Genomic DNA, 16,852 nt, shown 5'->3' with positions numbered 1-16,852 from the left:
GCGCCTACTCTTCTAGAAGATTAACCCCACTTCCACAGATGCATGGCAGACCCCTCAAACCGCAAAACGGACAGTCCTCGCCCAATCTGGAGGTTTCTGCACCATCTGATATTGGGTTACCTCAGTTATGGCGATCTCGCTCCCCATCCAGGTGAGGGTCCACCTCCTCATCGGACTCTTGTGGCCCGGGTCTTGTCACTGATCCCCACCCAAATTGATGGTCCCATATCCCACAATTGCCCACCAAGCACGATTTTAAGCCTCTCATCTCAGAAGTAAAGGATGCCTTTAAAGAGGACCTGGCAGCTGTACGGCAAGATGTACAAGCAGTGAGTCACAGATTACATCAACTGGAGGAGGACCATGCAGCGTCCCACATATGTGTGTAAAAAGGGACACTTTAAATATCTGTGTATTTGCAATGTATGGTATTTCCTATTATCAGGCTGGCATTATCATTACACCTATTCACCCCTAGGTGGTGCTGGAGCCACTCATTTATATAGCATGGGGTGTGTCTAGGTCAGTGCATTCCAGCATAGTGTATTGTAGTGAGAGAGGAAAGCAAGTGTATGGAGGAGAGAAACAGGCCTTATCCACTATGTAGCTGCAATTTCTATCCTCCGGGACCTGATCAATCTTGAAGAGGACAAACTAAGAGTAGTTACAGCAGCTTAGCACTGGACAGTAAGTCTATGTCTAAATATAAAGCAAGCCTAGTGAAAGTTAGAGCGGAGTCTGGACTATGGACTTCACAAGCACAAGTGACCAAGAGCAACTTTCCAAGTTCCTGGAAACAGCCGGATGACCAAGGCGCCAAGTTGTCCTTATTCACTAGAAGCCTTCCGGGATATAGTGAACCTGAATACTTCAGGAGAGCATCCTTCAAATAATGTCGCAGAGAGTTTGCCTGCCACGAGGGAGAAACGCCCTTATTGGATAGCTCAAGATAAGTAGAAAACAGTATATTTAGTACCTGAGTGCTATAGAAAGTGGACTTAAAGTAAATCTAATTATTCTTAGACTGTAACGCTAAAGTACTAGAGAACTCCCTAACTGACAATTGCCTAAACCTGATAAAATGAATAATACTGAACCTATTTCTGAGTCATCACTCATGCCATACAAATGAACTGTATCTGTACTGATTACCTGAAGACAATTGAGTCAGTAAATGTTCAACTGTTGGATTACAACCGACTCCTCATCATTTGTACTACTACACTCAACATTTGCACCTTACGGCGCTGGCATCAGGAACACAGGGGCCCAGACACCTAAAGCACCTTAAACACCTATACCATCAAGAGCACCTCAACTTCCATCTGGCTAGTGTTCCCTGCAATAAAGAGTGCGCCAGAGGATTTAGTGCTGTCTTCCTCATCACTGCACGCCGACTTATGGAGGCTCTGCTAACTGTGAGTAAATGAACTACTACCCCCATCGGCCCACCGTAACCTCACGTGTTTCCCCTGCGGTTCGGCTCGCTGCAACTATAATGATTCACGGACAGCGATACGCACTCTTCAGACTCGTTCCTCTACCCACTCACTTTAAGTATACAACCTTCCGAACCATGTTGAAGATCTTGATAACAGGGGTCGTCGTCATAACATACGAGTGTGTGGCATACCAGAGACCCAGGGAGACTAAGACGTCCGCCCCATCGTCCTCACAATCTTTAACACTGTCCTGGGACGTTCCCCGGCACACCCCATTCTGATGGACCATGCACATAGAGCTTTGTGACAGAAATCACTTGATGGGCCACCACAGGATATCATATGCTATGTCAACGACTTTGGTCTAAAAGAGGACATAATGGCGAAAGCCCGAGCCCTCCAAAACGTAGACTATATGGGGACTAAAGTATCTCTGTTTCAAGATCTTTCCTGGATCACTCTCCAGAAAAGAAGGGCCCTGAAACCCCTACTGGATGTTCTCCGCAAGCATACAATCCCATACAGATGGGGTTTCTCCTTCAGCCTCACAGCACGCAAGCAGGGCACCATCGTAGTTCTAAAACATCCTGAGGACCTTTCGGACTTCTGCGCCCGACTAACCATCACTCCGCCGCAACTACCGGATTGGGACTCTCCTACAGCCCTCCCTCCGATCCCGGCAACCTGGACCACAGTGGGACCCCACAAAAGACGTCTCCAACCTTCTGCCACTGAATGTTGAGCTGCACACATTACCTGGAAGGTTTAGTTGACGGAGAGTGCAGTTTTTCCCTTTCTCTAACGCTTCTTCTGTCTTTCCCTTGAACAGGTTCATATGTTTTACAGGGGTGTTTACATTAGGTTCCTTCTGTCTGTGGAGATCTGGGGGATTGGACCTTCGGCCTTCAGTCGCGGTTGAGCGGTCCCAGTTACCCTTCCCCCGGTGGGTTCATTGTACCTGGCTCAGCTACCTCTGGTTGACTGTACTTGTGGCTCTGTCCGCTTCTTCCCAGCTGAACTCCACGGACATAAGGGTTTTAGTTGTACTATGGCTTTATTGTCGCAAATTGTTTTCTTGAATATTTTCAACAGTCTTTATTTAGCTTCTCTACCTCTTTCTCTCTCCATGTCCCTGCTGTGTGATGGTCCCCTACCAACGTTGTGTTCTGAGAGATACTACTGTATGTGGAGTAGCCTGGCATCTAACCTTTGGACCCTCATTTATGCCTCCTTTAGCTCTAAACAGTATGGCCCCTCCTCACTCACTCCCCATGGCTAAAATTATGTCCTTAAATGTAAAGGGTCTCAACTTCAACCTTAAGAGATGTATTACCCTGCGGGAGATCCGTAGATCCAAAGCGGATATTGTTTTATTACAGTAGACACACCTGACCTCAGATGGCTCGTTTGCATTCGCCAAGCATTGGTTCCCAAGAACATACTCGGCTTCTGCCAGCTCCAAGTCGGCGGGAGCCCTGATATCCAAATCCTACCCACTCCAGGTCGACAAAGTACACGTTGATCCCCTGGGACGGTACCTCATCCTTCAGGGAACCTTACAAAGGGCGAGTCTGCAGCTCTGCACGGTTTATGCCCCTAACTCTGTTCAACTCACTTTCCTTTCTTCTCTTCTCTCCACCCTCTCTACTATACGGGCGTGGTTTAGCTGATAGGGGGAGACTTTATTGTCCCCTTCTCAGACTGTTTTGATAGGCCCACCACCACCACCACCCCCCCTCCGACATCCCCAATCCCCATCTAGCCAATGTAAACGTCTTGTGGTTTCAGAAGGCTCATTCGCACACACTCCCTCTACGACCTTTAGAGAGTAGATACTGCCAGGTCGATAAATATTGGGACATTGACACAATTCTAACATTTTTGGCTCTATACACCACCACAAGATGTGCTTTAACTGCAGACTGTCAGCTTTAATTTGAAGGTATTTACATCCAAATCAGGTGAACGGTGTAGGAATTACAACAGTTTGCATATGTGCCTCCCACTTGTTAAGGGACCAAAAGTAATAGGACAATTTGCTTCTCAGCTGTTCCATGGCCAGGTGTGTGTTATTCCCTCATTATCCCAATTACAATTAGCAGATAAAAGGTCTAGAGTTCATTTCAAGTGTGCTATTTGCATTTGGAATCTGTTGCTGTCAACTCTTAAGATGAGATCCAAAGAGCTGTCACTATCAGTGAAGCAAGCCATCGTTAGGCTGAAAAAAACAAAACAAACCCAACAGAGAGATAGCAAAAACATTAGGTGTGGCCAAAACAACTGTTTGGAACATTCTTAAAAAGAAGGAACGCACCGGTGAGCTCAGCAACACCGAAAGACCCGGAAGACCACGGAAAACAACTGTGGTGGATTACCGAAGAATTCTTTCCCTGGTGAAGAAAAAAACCTTTACAACAGTTAGCCAGATCAGGAACACTCTCCAGGAGGTAGGCGTATGTGTGTCAAAGTCAACAATCAAGAGAAGACTTCACCAGAGTGAACACAGAGGGTTCTCCACAAGATGTAAACCACTGGGGAGGCTCAAAAACAGGAAGGCCAGATTAGAGTTTGCCAAACGACATCTAAAAAAGCCTTCACAGTTATGGAACAACATCCTATGCACAGATGGGACCAAGATCAACTTGTACCAGAGTGATGGGAAGAGAAGAGTATGGAGAAGGAAAGATGCTGCTCATGATCCTAAGCATACCACCTCATCAGTGAAGCATGGTGGTGGTAATGTCATGGCGTGGGCATGTATGGCTGCCAATGGAACTGGTTCTCTTGTATTTATTGATGATGTGACTGCTGACAAAAGCAGCAGGATGAATTTTGAAGTGCTTCGGGCAATATTATCTGCTCATATTCAGCCAAATGCTTCAAAACTCATTGGACGGCGCTTCACAGTGCAGATGGACAATGACCCAAAGCATACTGCAAAAGCAACCAAAGAGTTTTTTAAGGGAAAGAAGTGGAATGTTTTGCAATGGCCAAGTCAATCACCTGACCTGAATCCGATTGAGCATGCATTTCACTTGCCGAAGACAAAACTGAAGGAAAAATGCCCCAAGAACAAGCAGGAACTGAAGACAGTTGCAGTAGAGACCTGGCAGAGCATCACCAGGGATGAAACCCAGTGTCTGGTGATGTCTATGCGTTCCAGACCTCAGGCTGTAATTGACTGCAAAGGATTTGCAACCAAGTATTAAAAAGTTAAAGTTTGATTTATGATTATTATTATGTCCCATTACTTTTGGTCCCTTAACAAGTGGGAGGCACATATGCACACTGTTGTAATTCCTACACAGTTCACCTGATTTAGATGTAAATACTCTCATATTAAAGCTGACAGTCTGCAGTTAAAGCACATCTTGTTAGTTTCATTTCAAATTCATTGTGGTGGTGTATAGAGCCAAAAATGTTCGAATTGTGTCAATATCCCAATATTTATGGACCTGACTGTAACCCCACCGCATGCCAATACACTTTTTACTCACCTCCTCATACCAGGATAGATTATTTATTTGGCAATGTCATGGGCCTAAGATCCCTGGTCAATTTGCCCACTTACATGGTCGGACCATGCCTGGAGTTAGCTCTTCCCTCTGCCCCGCTGAGACATACCCTTTAGGCCAATTCATTGACCTGTACTTTCACCGTCTCAGTACTTTATAGAGAATGCACCTACTGCACCCTCGCCGGGAGTCCGCTGGGAGGCGCACAAAGCGTTTTTTAGGGGAGTATGCATTTCCCCTTCTTCTCAACTGAAAAAAGATAGGGAGACACAATACCGAAAGTGTCTGCGTTCTCTTCAAATGGCAGAACAGTCTTTGGCCTCTCGCCCCACAACACGAACGCTGAGACAAATAGTTGATTTGTGGACTAGCCTCAGGTCATTGGCTTTGTCATCGACGGAAGGGCTGATCTGCTACACTAGACAGCGCTTCTTTGCCTATGCCACACACCCTTCTGGCACGACAACTTAAAGAACGCACGCCCGCTACTACTCCACACGCTATTCGAGACCACAGAGGCATGTTTCAGCACCACCCAACCTCTATAGCCAACCTATTCCACACATATTACTCAGCTCTATACTCCCTTCCCTCTACTCTCCCTGCAGATGAAACAACCCGAAACGCACTATTAGATGAGTTTCTATCTGAATGTTATCTACCTACCCTAACTACAGAGGCCCTGACTCATCTTAACCAAGCTATCACCATTGAGGAGGTTAAGGAGACTATATCTGATTTACCTAGTGTGAAGTCGCCTGGCCCCGACAGACCATCTTATATTTATTTTAAGACATTTGGAGACTTATTGATACCTCATATGGCCAAACTATTTAACAGATTTATAAAGGGTGAGAAAATACCCGACACCATGTTGGGTTCCTATATAACGGTTATTACCAAACCTGGTAAGTACCCCGCTGACTGCTCCAGCTACAGACCCATTAGCTTATTGAACTCAGCCCTGAAGATATGTACTAAATTGCTAGCAAACTGGCTGACTTGCTGGCTGCCCAACTTGGTCCATAAAGATAAGGTTGGCTTTGTTCGCTTTCGCCAGGCAGGAGACAACACCAGACGAGCCATTGACCTGATAGATGTAGCTGACAGGGTGGAATGGATGCTCAGCTTAGACACAGAAAATGCGTTCGACCGCCTTAATTGGAACTTTATGTTCCCTGCATCATTTTGGATTTAAGGGCCCATTCATGGCTGCCCTGATGGGCCTGTACTCCTCCCCAAAAGCGGTAATTCGGTTGGTGCATGCCCATTCCCCCTCTCTCCCGATTTACAATGGGACAAGGTAGGGGTGCCCCCTACCTCCCCTTTTATACGTTCTCAGCATTGAGCCCTTAGCGGCACTAATACGTATTAGCCCCGACATCCAAGGTATACCGGTCAGAGATAAGTAATTTTCTAACTCTGCTAACCCAAGTCATTTTCTATCTCTGTTAGTAGAGGGCAGTATTACTAATGAGGGCATTCTAGAAGGGAATTGCTATTGGTGGGACATTGAGGAGCACTATTACTATGGGGCCACAAATTTTTCTTCAGGATAGTATTTGGGGGTATTGGGGAGCACAGCGAGCAGCAGGATAACACTGTGGGGACTCCAGGTTGGGAGATGATGGCAGAAATGTGAGGAAGCTAAGATGTCTGTGTGTCACACTCTGCAGAGATGAGGCACGGCTGAAAGAAGTTGTACGGACCAAATGGAGAAGATGATGACAGAGAAGATCTATATCGGAGGAGACGTCACCTGGGAGGCCGTGAATATGACAGGTATGTGCTGTTGGATAGCAAGTACAGCAAGGTGCGGAGGGAGGGGACTTAAAGAACTGGGCCATATTCATTGGGGCTTGCCTAGCAACACCCCTGGTTGGCAACTTTGGGACACTCGCCAGAAAATGATACCTTTTTTTCTTTTGTACCTTTCTTGTTCCTACTATGTAAGGCTTGAATGCATGGTCCTTATGTGATGGACCATTACAATCTTACGTTACGGTTTGTAATTTCATATTTCTTAAAAAACTCTATACAAAATTTAAAGGGGTTATCCGGGTTCAGAGCTGAAACCAGACATACTTCCATTTTCACACAGGCAGCCCCCCTGACTTGAGTATCGGAGCAATTCATGCTCCGATGCTCTCCTTTGCCCTGCGCTAAATTGCGCAGGGCAAAGGCATTTTTAGGAGTTCCGGTGACGCACCGGGGCTCTCCATGGGGCTGCCAGGAAGCCCTGTGACATCACCGGCACTGATGGGCGGACTTTAGCGCTGCCCTAGCCAGTAAAACGGCTAGGCAGCGCTAAAACCCGCCCATCAGAGCTGGTGATGTCACTGGACACACTGCCTGTCGATAGCTTCCGCCAGGCAGTGTGTTATGATAAACAAAAGAGCCCATGCCCTGCGCGATCTAGCGCAGGGCAAGGGAGCGCATCGGAGCATAAGATGCTCCGATGCTAGCCTCAGGGGGGCTGCCTGGGTGAAAATAAGGGTATGTCCGTGTTCAGCTCTGAACCCGGACCAACCCCTTTAAGTGGAAAAAAAAAAAAAAAAAAGGATGAGGACAACTGATGCTTCCAGCAGTAAATAACATCTGAGGCATCAAGTCGCCATGAGGAGGGCCTGGGCATCAGCCCACTGGGAAGTTTCCTGGTTGGGACTATGGCCAGTCCATCTCAGAGTATAGGATTTTTTATGTACAGTAACATCTATTTTCAATATTTAGAAAAAATTATTTCTACATTCTCGCAAGCATTGAGGAAATATCCCATTTTTGCAGAAACCAGTTTCTACTTATTACTTGTAGCTGGGCCTCTTAATACATTACAGCCATATTAATGAACATATTGTACATTGCTGCAAGACAATGGGTGGAATGGATACAGCAGCAAATGCAGTAAAGCAAATTATAACTGTGTTACTGAAGGCAACTGGATCACAGCGGCTAGTTCAAAAGAGGTTTCACATGACTGCAAAAAATTGCAGCCACACAAAAGTGTTTTAGTGAAGGGCCGGTATTACTGCAGCACAGCATGTAGTTCAAACATGTTTCACTGAAAAAAAAAATGCATTATTACCATTTTATATTGTCTATACCAATGTGCAGTGTGATTGTGAAAGGGGAGGGATTCGAGACATTTAATTGCACCTCTGTCTTTAAATTACAGAAAAAAAACACTGGCAATTTTGCTAGCACTGTTTAAAACGCATGCCTTATCATTTATAGGCCTCATAATAAAATGTTTGAAAAATGGAAGTGTGCCAAACCTGCGCCTCATCCTCCCAGAGTCAGAATGTCGGTAGTAACAGCATTGACCATCCAGCCAATAGTAGCAGCAGTAGGCCACATTTCTACCTGGCTTCTAAAAGGAGCAACATCATTTTTGAGGACAAACAGGATGAGATTGTGGACTGCATGCCTCCTCTGAGTTACAGCAGGAGGATATGGAGGTCACCTCCGAGTTCCTTGGAGCCAGCAGTCCCAGCATTTCACCTGCTCCTCCTCCTTGCAACCCCAGAGAAGCCTTTTGGTTGCATCATCTCTGTCTTCAATGGCCCTTCCTAGTGGGGCATCTTATTTTTTCCTAAGAAGTCAAGAGTGTCTCCATGTTGCATAGCTGTGTTGATGTTGGTAGTAGTGGCACCTGTAGGTGGTGGCAGTATGGGCAGTAGTAGCAACAGGTGCACTCGGCAAATACAGAGCAGGAAATCAGGAGGGGGGGGGCAAAGAGCCTATAATGACACAACACAGTCTGATAAAAGTGGCAGGGAGTGTGAGGACTATGATTGTGTGTTGGACAGGACCTGGGAGCTGGATCAAGGTGCTGAGGAGGGGTTAACATCAGAGGAGAAGGGTGGTGGAAGATAAAAAAAACTGCCAGGGTCAGATATGCTTCTATTATGGTCAGCTTAGGAACTGGTGATGCCGCTGATACTGTGGCCACAGGCTCAAAACATGCCAGATCTAAGCCAACGTCGGCTGCTGCTAGCTCTGTGCGGACTGTGTGAATATCTGCCACCTGGCAGTATTTCTCTACAGTGACGGAAAACAAACGTATTGAAGTGTGTAAGATTAGCAGGATTAAAATAAGTAATGGGTGCTCAAACACAAACATAGACACCATGGCTCTACTGCAGCACATTCAGCAGCATCACCTGCTCTAGTGGCAAAATAGAAGTGGCCGTCACTTGGAGGTCTCAAGATTTTACATCTTTGAGCAGCAACTAATACAGTCCTTTTGTCAGCATTGACCAGTATATACACTGCTCAAAAAAATAAAGGGAACACTTTAACAACACAATGTAACTCCAAGTCAATCACACTTCTGTGAAATCAAACTGTCCACTTAGGAAGCAACACTGAGTGACAATTTCACATGCTGTTGTGCAAATGGGATAGACAACAGGGGGAAATTATAGGCAATTAGCAAGACACCCCCAATAAAGGAGTGGTTCTGCAGGTGGTGACCACAGACCACTTCTCAGTTCCTATGCTTCCTGGCTGATGTTTTGGTCACTTTTGAATGCTGCCGGTGCTTTCACTCTAGTGGTAGCATGAGACGGAGTCTACAACCCACACAAGTGGCTCAGGTAGTGCAGCGTATCCAGGATGGCACATCAATGCGAGCTGTGGCAAGGCAACAACCCAGCAGCAGGACCGCTACCTCCGCCTTTGTGCAAGGAGGAACAGGAGGAGCACTGCCAGAGCCCTGCAAAATGACCTCCAGCAGGCCACAAATGTGCATGTGTCTGCTCAAACGGTCAGAAACAGACTCCATGAGGGTGATATGAGGGCCCGACGTCCACAGGTGGGGGTTGTGCTTACAGCCCAACACCGTGCAGGACGTTTGGCATTTGCCAGAGAACACCAAGATTGGCAAATTCGCCACTGGCGCCCTGTGCTCTTCACAGATGAAAGCAGGTTCACACTGAGCACATGTGACAGACATGACAGAGTCTTGAGACGCCGTAGAGAACGTTCTGCTGCCTGCAACATCCTCCAGCATGACCGGTTTGGCATTGGGTCAGTAATGGTGTGGGGTGGCATTTCTTTGGAGGGCCGCACAGCCCTCCATGTGCTCGCCAGAGGTGGCCTGACTGCCATTAGGTACAGAGATGAGATCCTCAGACCCCTTGTGAGACCATATGCTGGTGCGGTTGGCCCTGGGTTCCTCCTAATGCAAGACAATGCTAGACCTCATGTGGCTGGAGTGTGTCAGCAGTTCCTGCAAGACAAAGGCATTGATGCTATGGACTGGCCCGCCCGTTCCCCAGACCTGAATCCAATTGAGCACATCTGGGACATCATGTCTCGCTCTATCCACCAACATCATATTGCACCACAGACTGTCCAGGAGTTGGCAGATGCTTTAGTCCAGGTCTGGGAGGTGATCCCTCAGGAGACAGTCTACCACCTCATCAGGAGCATGCACAGGCGTTGTAGGGAGGTCATACAGGCACGTGGAGGACACACATACACTACTGAGCCTCATTTTGACTTGTTTTAAGGACATTACATCAAAGTTGGATCAGCCTGTAGTGTGTTTTTCCACTTAAATTTTGAGTGTGACTCCAAATCCAGACCTCCATGGGTTGAAAAATTTGATTTCCATTTTTTTATTTTTGTGTGATTTTGTTGTCAGCACATTCAACTATGTAAAGAACAAAGTATTTCAGAAGAATATTTAATTAATTCAGATCTAGGATGTGTTATTTTTGTGTTCCCTTTATTTTTTTGAGCAGTGTAGTATAGTGGCTGTGCTTTGGTATTCTAGCCCAGGTCCATGTACTTGAGCTGAACATAGTTCATGTGACCATGAATGTAACTTCATTGCCCTAGGAATAGGCCAGTGTTCATTGGAGCATCTTCAAATAGCTGATCAGTGGGGGTGCCTGTAGCCAGACTGCCACAGATCAGATATTGATAATCTATCCTGAGGACAGATCATTAATATTCTATTCTCGGAAAAAGTCTTTAAGAAAGCTTTTACCAATTTTATTTTACATTAAAAGAGTGTTTAGCATCTAAATACAAGAAACAGAACAAAAAAAACAAGAAAGTATATGTTTGAAAACTACAGAGGAGAGGGGCTATATAAGCAAAGGTTACAATGGAACTCTCTCCACGTGCTTCCACTTATAAACATATCTCCCCCATGAGGGTCTATTACCACAGTCTGTCCTGTCCGCCCTCCATGTAGCTCATGTCTTCTCATGGACTCCATTCCTACAGAGACTCAGCTGAAGTTCTTATAAGCTGTATTCAGGATCATAATCCCCGACAAGTAGGAGAGAAGAATGAGGCAGCTCTTTACCTCAGTGCTCTGAAGTAACTTGTCCTCCTTCGCGATTAGGACAAGTTACGTGTGTACTAATAGGACAGCAGCCATTTTATTTCTCCTGATGATTGCTCCCTAGACAAAACAAGCCATTAGAACTAATGAAAGGTATTTGGAAATATACACTAAACAAAAATATAAAAACGCAACACTTTCGGTTTTGCTCCCATTTTGCATGAGCTGAACTCAAAGATCTGAAACATTTTCTACATTCCACAGGCCACAATCAACAACCTGATCAACTCTATGCAACGGAGATGTGTTGCACTGCGTGAGGCAAATGGTGGCCACACCAGATACTGACTGGTTTTCTGCACCCCCCCAAAAGGCAAAACTGTGCACATTTCAGAGTGGACTTTTATTGTGGGCAGTCTAAGGCACACCTGTGCAATATTCATGCTGTCTAATCAGCACCTTGATATGCCACACCTGTGAGGTGGGTTGGATTATCTGAGCACAGGAGAAGTGCTCACTAACACAGATTCAGACAGATTTGTGAACAATATTTGAGAGTAATGGGTCTTTTGTGTATGTAGAAAATGTTTCAGATCTTTGAGTTCAGCTCATGCAAAATTGGTGCAAAACCGAAAGTGTTGCGTTTATATTTTTGTTCAGTGTATTTATAATAAAGTAATATTTAAGTATTTTCATTTTCTTAAATTCTGGAGAACCCCTTTAAGGAGGGAACGCTATCCGTAAGTCTCCACCTATTGGGGGATATAGTGCACCAGAGTTGGCCACCAGGTAATATAACTTGGTTTCTCTCTAAACAAGTGCTTTAGAAGTTTGCTTTCCACGAGGCAAAAGAAATCAGAAAATGACCCAATGCAGGAAGTGTCAGGTTCACAAGTGTATTTCTCCTGAAGGCTGGCGAGTGCAGCCTCAAATCCCTGGCAGCCGGCACCGAATGTGTGTAAACACAGATTGCAACGGTATCAGCTAACAGAAGCGTGATGTGACTGAGCTGCCATTCGCACTATGCCGTCTAATACGTCTATTAAATAGACATCTACTAATAGCCGCTGATGACACATCTATACTCACATAAGGAGATATCTGCTACATCACTAATTAGTAGAAAAAAAACACACTGCGAAATAGTCCAATGGTACTGTAGGGAGAGATGTTCCTGGGAGGTAGGCGAGAGAGACTGGAGGACTAAGTTAATAAAATTTAACGCAGATCACAGATAATTACAACATGACAGCATCAGCACGGATGCATGATGGGATTGAGTGCTCTGGAAGATTAGACATGCATGCTTTCCTGCACACATTAAAGGGGATGTCCATGATCACAAAAACTTGGCTGTTTTCTTCCAAATACAGCACCGCACTTTCCTCAGGTTGTATGTGGTATTGCAGCTCATCCCCATTCACTTCAATGGAGCTGAGCAGTTATACCAGACACAACCCATGGACAGGGGTGGTGCTGTTTCTGGAATAAAGCAGCCATGTTTTTCTGGACAACCCCTTTAAGGGTCCATTCACATGTCCGCAACCGTTTTGCAGTCCGCAAATTGCGGATCCGCAAAACACGGACACCGGCCATGTGCGTTCCACATTTTCCGGACCGCACTATAATAGAAATGCCTTTTCTTGTCCGTGTCTGCGGACAAGAATAGGACATGTTCTATTTTTTTGCGGGGCCGCGGAACGGAAGTGCGGATGTGGACTGCACACAGTGTGCTGTCCGCGTCTTTTGCGGCCCCACTGAAAATGAATGGGTCGGCACCCGTTCCGCAAAATTGCAGAACGGATGTGGACCCATTTTGTGAACGTGTAAATGGACCCTAAGGCTGGGGCTGCATGGCACATGTGTCTTTTCTTGCAACTATCGCAGAATGTCACGTGTTGCACTGCGACCCCACTGACGATCAAAGAGAACATGTCACGTGAAACGTGTAGCCCCTGCGGTTCGCCACATCAGTCTGACCTTTATATAACCACACCAGAGGATAAAAACTTCCATAGACATTGGTAAGAAAGACCTGTTTATTATGGTCTCAGGTGGGTTCAAAGGACAGTGTGTAAGACTCCAGGAGCACCACCATTCCCTGTGTGATAGAGAATAGCGCCAGGCAACCCCCCTCCAAAAAGAAAGCACAATGCAAGAAAGTTTCCCAGTGTTTCCATGGGATTACACTGGCGATAGTGGTGCCTTGTTGCCATGGAAACAAAAATACCTAAATTACCATCTTCAGTAGGAGAGTTATTTCCCTGTGATCTCCTTGGGGGAAGCCACAGAAAGGCTAAGGCAGCACAGCTGGACCATGCATGTAACAAGGCACAAGAGAGGACTATAAATAGGCACCATGCCAAGCAGTCCCCTATGGAAAGAGTACGCCAGGGGTGCCCACTCTGGTATACACAAATCAAACATGTAAGGCAATTATCGGTACCTAAACAGAACTTACCTGCTCCCACTGTTCCCCACAACTTCCATTTCACTGTTCTCCTTCGCACTTCCCCAACTTCTCAGTCTGAGGCCATGTCGCCTTGGAGAGGTGCTAGGCGTGGAAGTGTTAGACAGGGCACTGTCCTCATCGCTGGACGGAGTAATCTCTATAGACGGGAGCTGCAGGTATTCCAGATTTCCCGAGCAGTCCAAAGCCTCAGCATTTTCCCGGTTTCTTGCCAACTTTGAACGTCTCATTCTGAACCGCCTGCGGCGTTGGCTGGGGGTCCTGCCGTTGTCAGTGGCCGAGGTGCTGTCGCTTAGATGAGGGATCTGAAGTTCTGGAACCCGAAGGGTCTCATTTAATTCAGCGGGCAGCATTGTAGAGCTCCTGGCCAAGCTGACCCAGATCCGGAGAGCCAATGACAGAAGTTTCCGGGTAACACTACTATAAGAGTGACAGGAAGAGTCTTATCACAGCTGCGAGCTTCCTCTGATCACAAGTCTGCTCCTCTGTACTGGCTGCAAGCGCGCTTTTCATGTAGCTCAGCGGTAATCGACCCCTCAGGAGATCCTGAAGGCGAGAGAAGAGAAGTAAAATAAAGGTTGGAAACCAGGCACGTAACTGAAGAGACAAGAAAAGGAGCTGGAGATACAAATATTAAAGGCGTAGAAGTGGTGACAGAGATGGGAAAGGAGGAGGGGGGTAGATTGTGTCTCTGTGGAACAGATACCAAATGCAGAAGCAGCAGCTGCCAGTGTAACCCAAGCTCCTGTGTGGCGAGACACGGTGACACAGGAAAACTCAGCAGAGAATGGAGGGAACTTGGGTAAGCAGTAACTTCACACACCTGCCTATTGTTCTGGAGCGTAGAGGGACGGACAATAACCAGGGAGCAGGCAGCAAGGCTCAAAATGCCAAGCAGAGCCAGAAGAAACAAGTAGAGGTTGGTAAACGAACAAGGAATTAAAGAGAAAGCCTGCCTCGGTCTTCCTGGTCTGTACCTGACTGGTGGCAGCACCTCAGCATCAAATATCATCACTTCACAGGGGATCTGATCCACTGCTACTAGAACTCCCCCTAGTGAGGGGCGGCACAAATCACACTACACAGAAACAACCAGGGCTTACGATGCCACCCCATGTGTCTTTCTATCTGTAATGATACTTAGACACTATTCCTCAGTGGAATGTCATTTCTTCAAGGTTCCTGCCTTCCCTTTAAGGTCTCCCCAATCATGAGCATTGTGTCAGCGTCAGCTCATTCCCATACACATTGTAGCCCAGCAAGCAAAAACCGCCAGACGATATGGTGATTTATTGAGGTGATGTATAATGAGAGTGATTGCTATGGCTGGGGGATACGATAGCGCCACAAGCAGTGGGAACGAAATTAGAAGTATCAATCAAGGGGAAACACCCCCCCCCCCCCCCCCCCCAAAAAAAAAAAATACTAAAACCCATATATAGCTAAGACACATCAAGGCGACTCATCGTGCTGCAGCGGCTCTGATGTAACGTCAGCGCTCTGCCACTTTCCTCCATTTCTATTCTGATATTTTCTTTCATCCCCATCCATCAGAATGCGTTTTTTTTTATTTTTTTTATTTCTGCTTTGCTGCTGAACACACCGCCGCCTTTCATCTGCAACATGATCCATGAGTCTTCCAGCTCAGACACAAGACAAATAAATCTTTCTAAAAATGAATAAATTTACCTTAAAGCTGCATGCCTCGCAGTCCTATTAAAATCACTGGCTAAGTAAACTCAATTGCAGCGATGGCCTGCTCTCTAGAACTAGTAGCGGTGGAGTGGCGGGAAGTCATAGGAATAAAATAAAAAAATACATTTTACAGGTGGAACATATTTTTTTGAACATGCTTCTCCCGTAAAATCCGCAACCACATTGATGTAGTTTTGCAGTTTTAACGGTACCACGACAGCATAGTGCGAGTGTACCCTCAGGCCTCATGCACATGACCATAAGTGTTCTGCGCAGCCCGTCTGTCTGCATTCTGCCAATTTTTAAACCCTGTAAAAAATGTCCTATCCTTATCCGCAGAACATACAAGACTGGGTGGGTTCACATCATGTTTTATGCCTCCGTTTGACGGATACGTCCCAAAAAAAAAAAAAATACAAAAACGCAACACACCACGTTCTTGTATACTGCACAGTCCTGTAAGTAAACGTATACGCTTTTTTTTTTACAATAGAATTCAATGGTGAACGGATGCCACTGTAGGGCATCAGTCCGAGACATCCGTTTAACATATACGTTTTTTGCATATGTTAAACGGATGGGAAAAAACGCGATGTGAACCCACCCAATAGGAAATGTTCTATTTTTTTTGCGGATGACGCGGAACATACAGATGCAGACAGCATATGGGGTGCTGTCGGCAAATTTTGCGATCCCATTGAAATTAATGGGTCCGCATCCGTTCTACAAAAAATGCAGATCGGATGTAGACCGAAAATACAGTTGTGTGCATGAGGCTTTCTTTGTAGCAGTGTGCTCACCTGTCCATGCCTGCACCCTGGCCCTTCTCTGCCTGCGTCTACACAGGTGCGCTCTCTCTGGTCACAGGTAAACTAAAGGACTTCATATCCTGTAACTTTCTCTGTCCAATCCCTGGAGGAGCCAAGGACTCAAGGACTTGAATTCCAGGGCTGAGAAGAAAAAAAAAAAAAACATAACACAACATTCATTAGTGCTGGAATTCCGAAACGAAACTCAAAGAAACCAGTCTCCATAGAAACCCCTCATTCTGAGAAACCTGGGCAGGCGAGATGACTCCAGAGAGCAGCTTCCTGGGTCTATTCTGGGGCTGACCGTTTATAGTATACAGCGCACGGAAGCTGAGAGCAGCAGAGATCTTCCTCCATCCCATCTACAACCTTCAGCCTCTTGCACACGAACGTTGTGTGCCCGTGGCCGTATTCCGGCCCGCATACGGCGGGTCCGCAATACACGTTCACTTGAATGGGTCCGCGATCACGGAGATACGGAACGAAAGCATGGATTGTAACCCCCCGGAGTGCTTCCTTGGCATTTCTGTCCATGCCTTCACACCGCTAAAAAAATTGAACTTGTTCTATTTTTTTGCGGTGCGGACGGATCACGGACCCAGTCAAGTTGAATAGTTCTCGAT

The 16,852-nt window shown here is 46.2% G+C and overlaps 1 protein-coding gene across 3 annotated transcripts in view; it reads right to left on the bottom strand.

The window, feature by feature from the left end:
* Window positions 1–16,303, bottom strand: part of GRAMD1B (GRAM domain containing 1B) — a 332,976-nt gene extending 316,673 nt beyond the window's left edge. Inside the window, exons 1-2 of one of the 3 annotated variants that reach the window (XM_040431019.1) lie at window positions 16,221–16,303; window positions 13,717–14,271 (exon numbers count right to left, since the gene is read on the bottom strand). In XM_040431019.1, the coding sequence (XP_040286953.1) occupies window positions 13,717–14,078 (362 nt within the window). In that variant the 5' untranslated portion in view covers window positions 14,079–14,271; window positions 16,221–16,303. Of the gene's footprint in view, window positions 1–13,716; window positions 14,272–14,548; window positions 14,571–16,220 lie in introns of those variants that run through there. The other 2 variants (XM_040431028.1, XM_040431025.1) reach the window with 2 other exon arrangements.
* Between the last annotated feature and the right edge of the window lie 549 nt (window positions 16,304–16,852).

The sequence above is a fragment of the Bufo bufo genome, chromosome 1 (assembly GCF_905171765.1).
Source record: "Bufo bufo chromosome 1, aBufBuf1.1, whole genome shotgun sequence".
Classification (NCBI taxonomy): domain Eukaryota; kingdom Metazoa; phylum Chordata; class Amphibia; order Anura; family Bufonidae; genus Bufo; species Bufo bufo.
The sequence above is the reverse complement of the archived record's forward strand: the minus strand, read 5'-3'. Positions and strand labels throughout refer to the sequence as shown.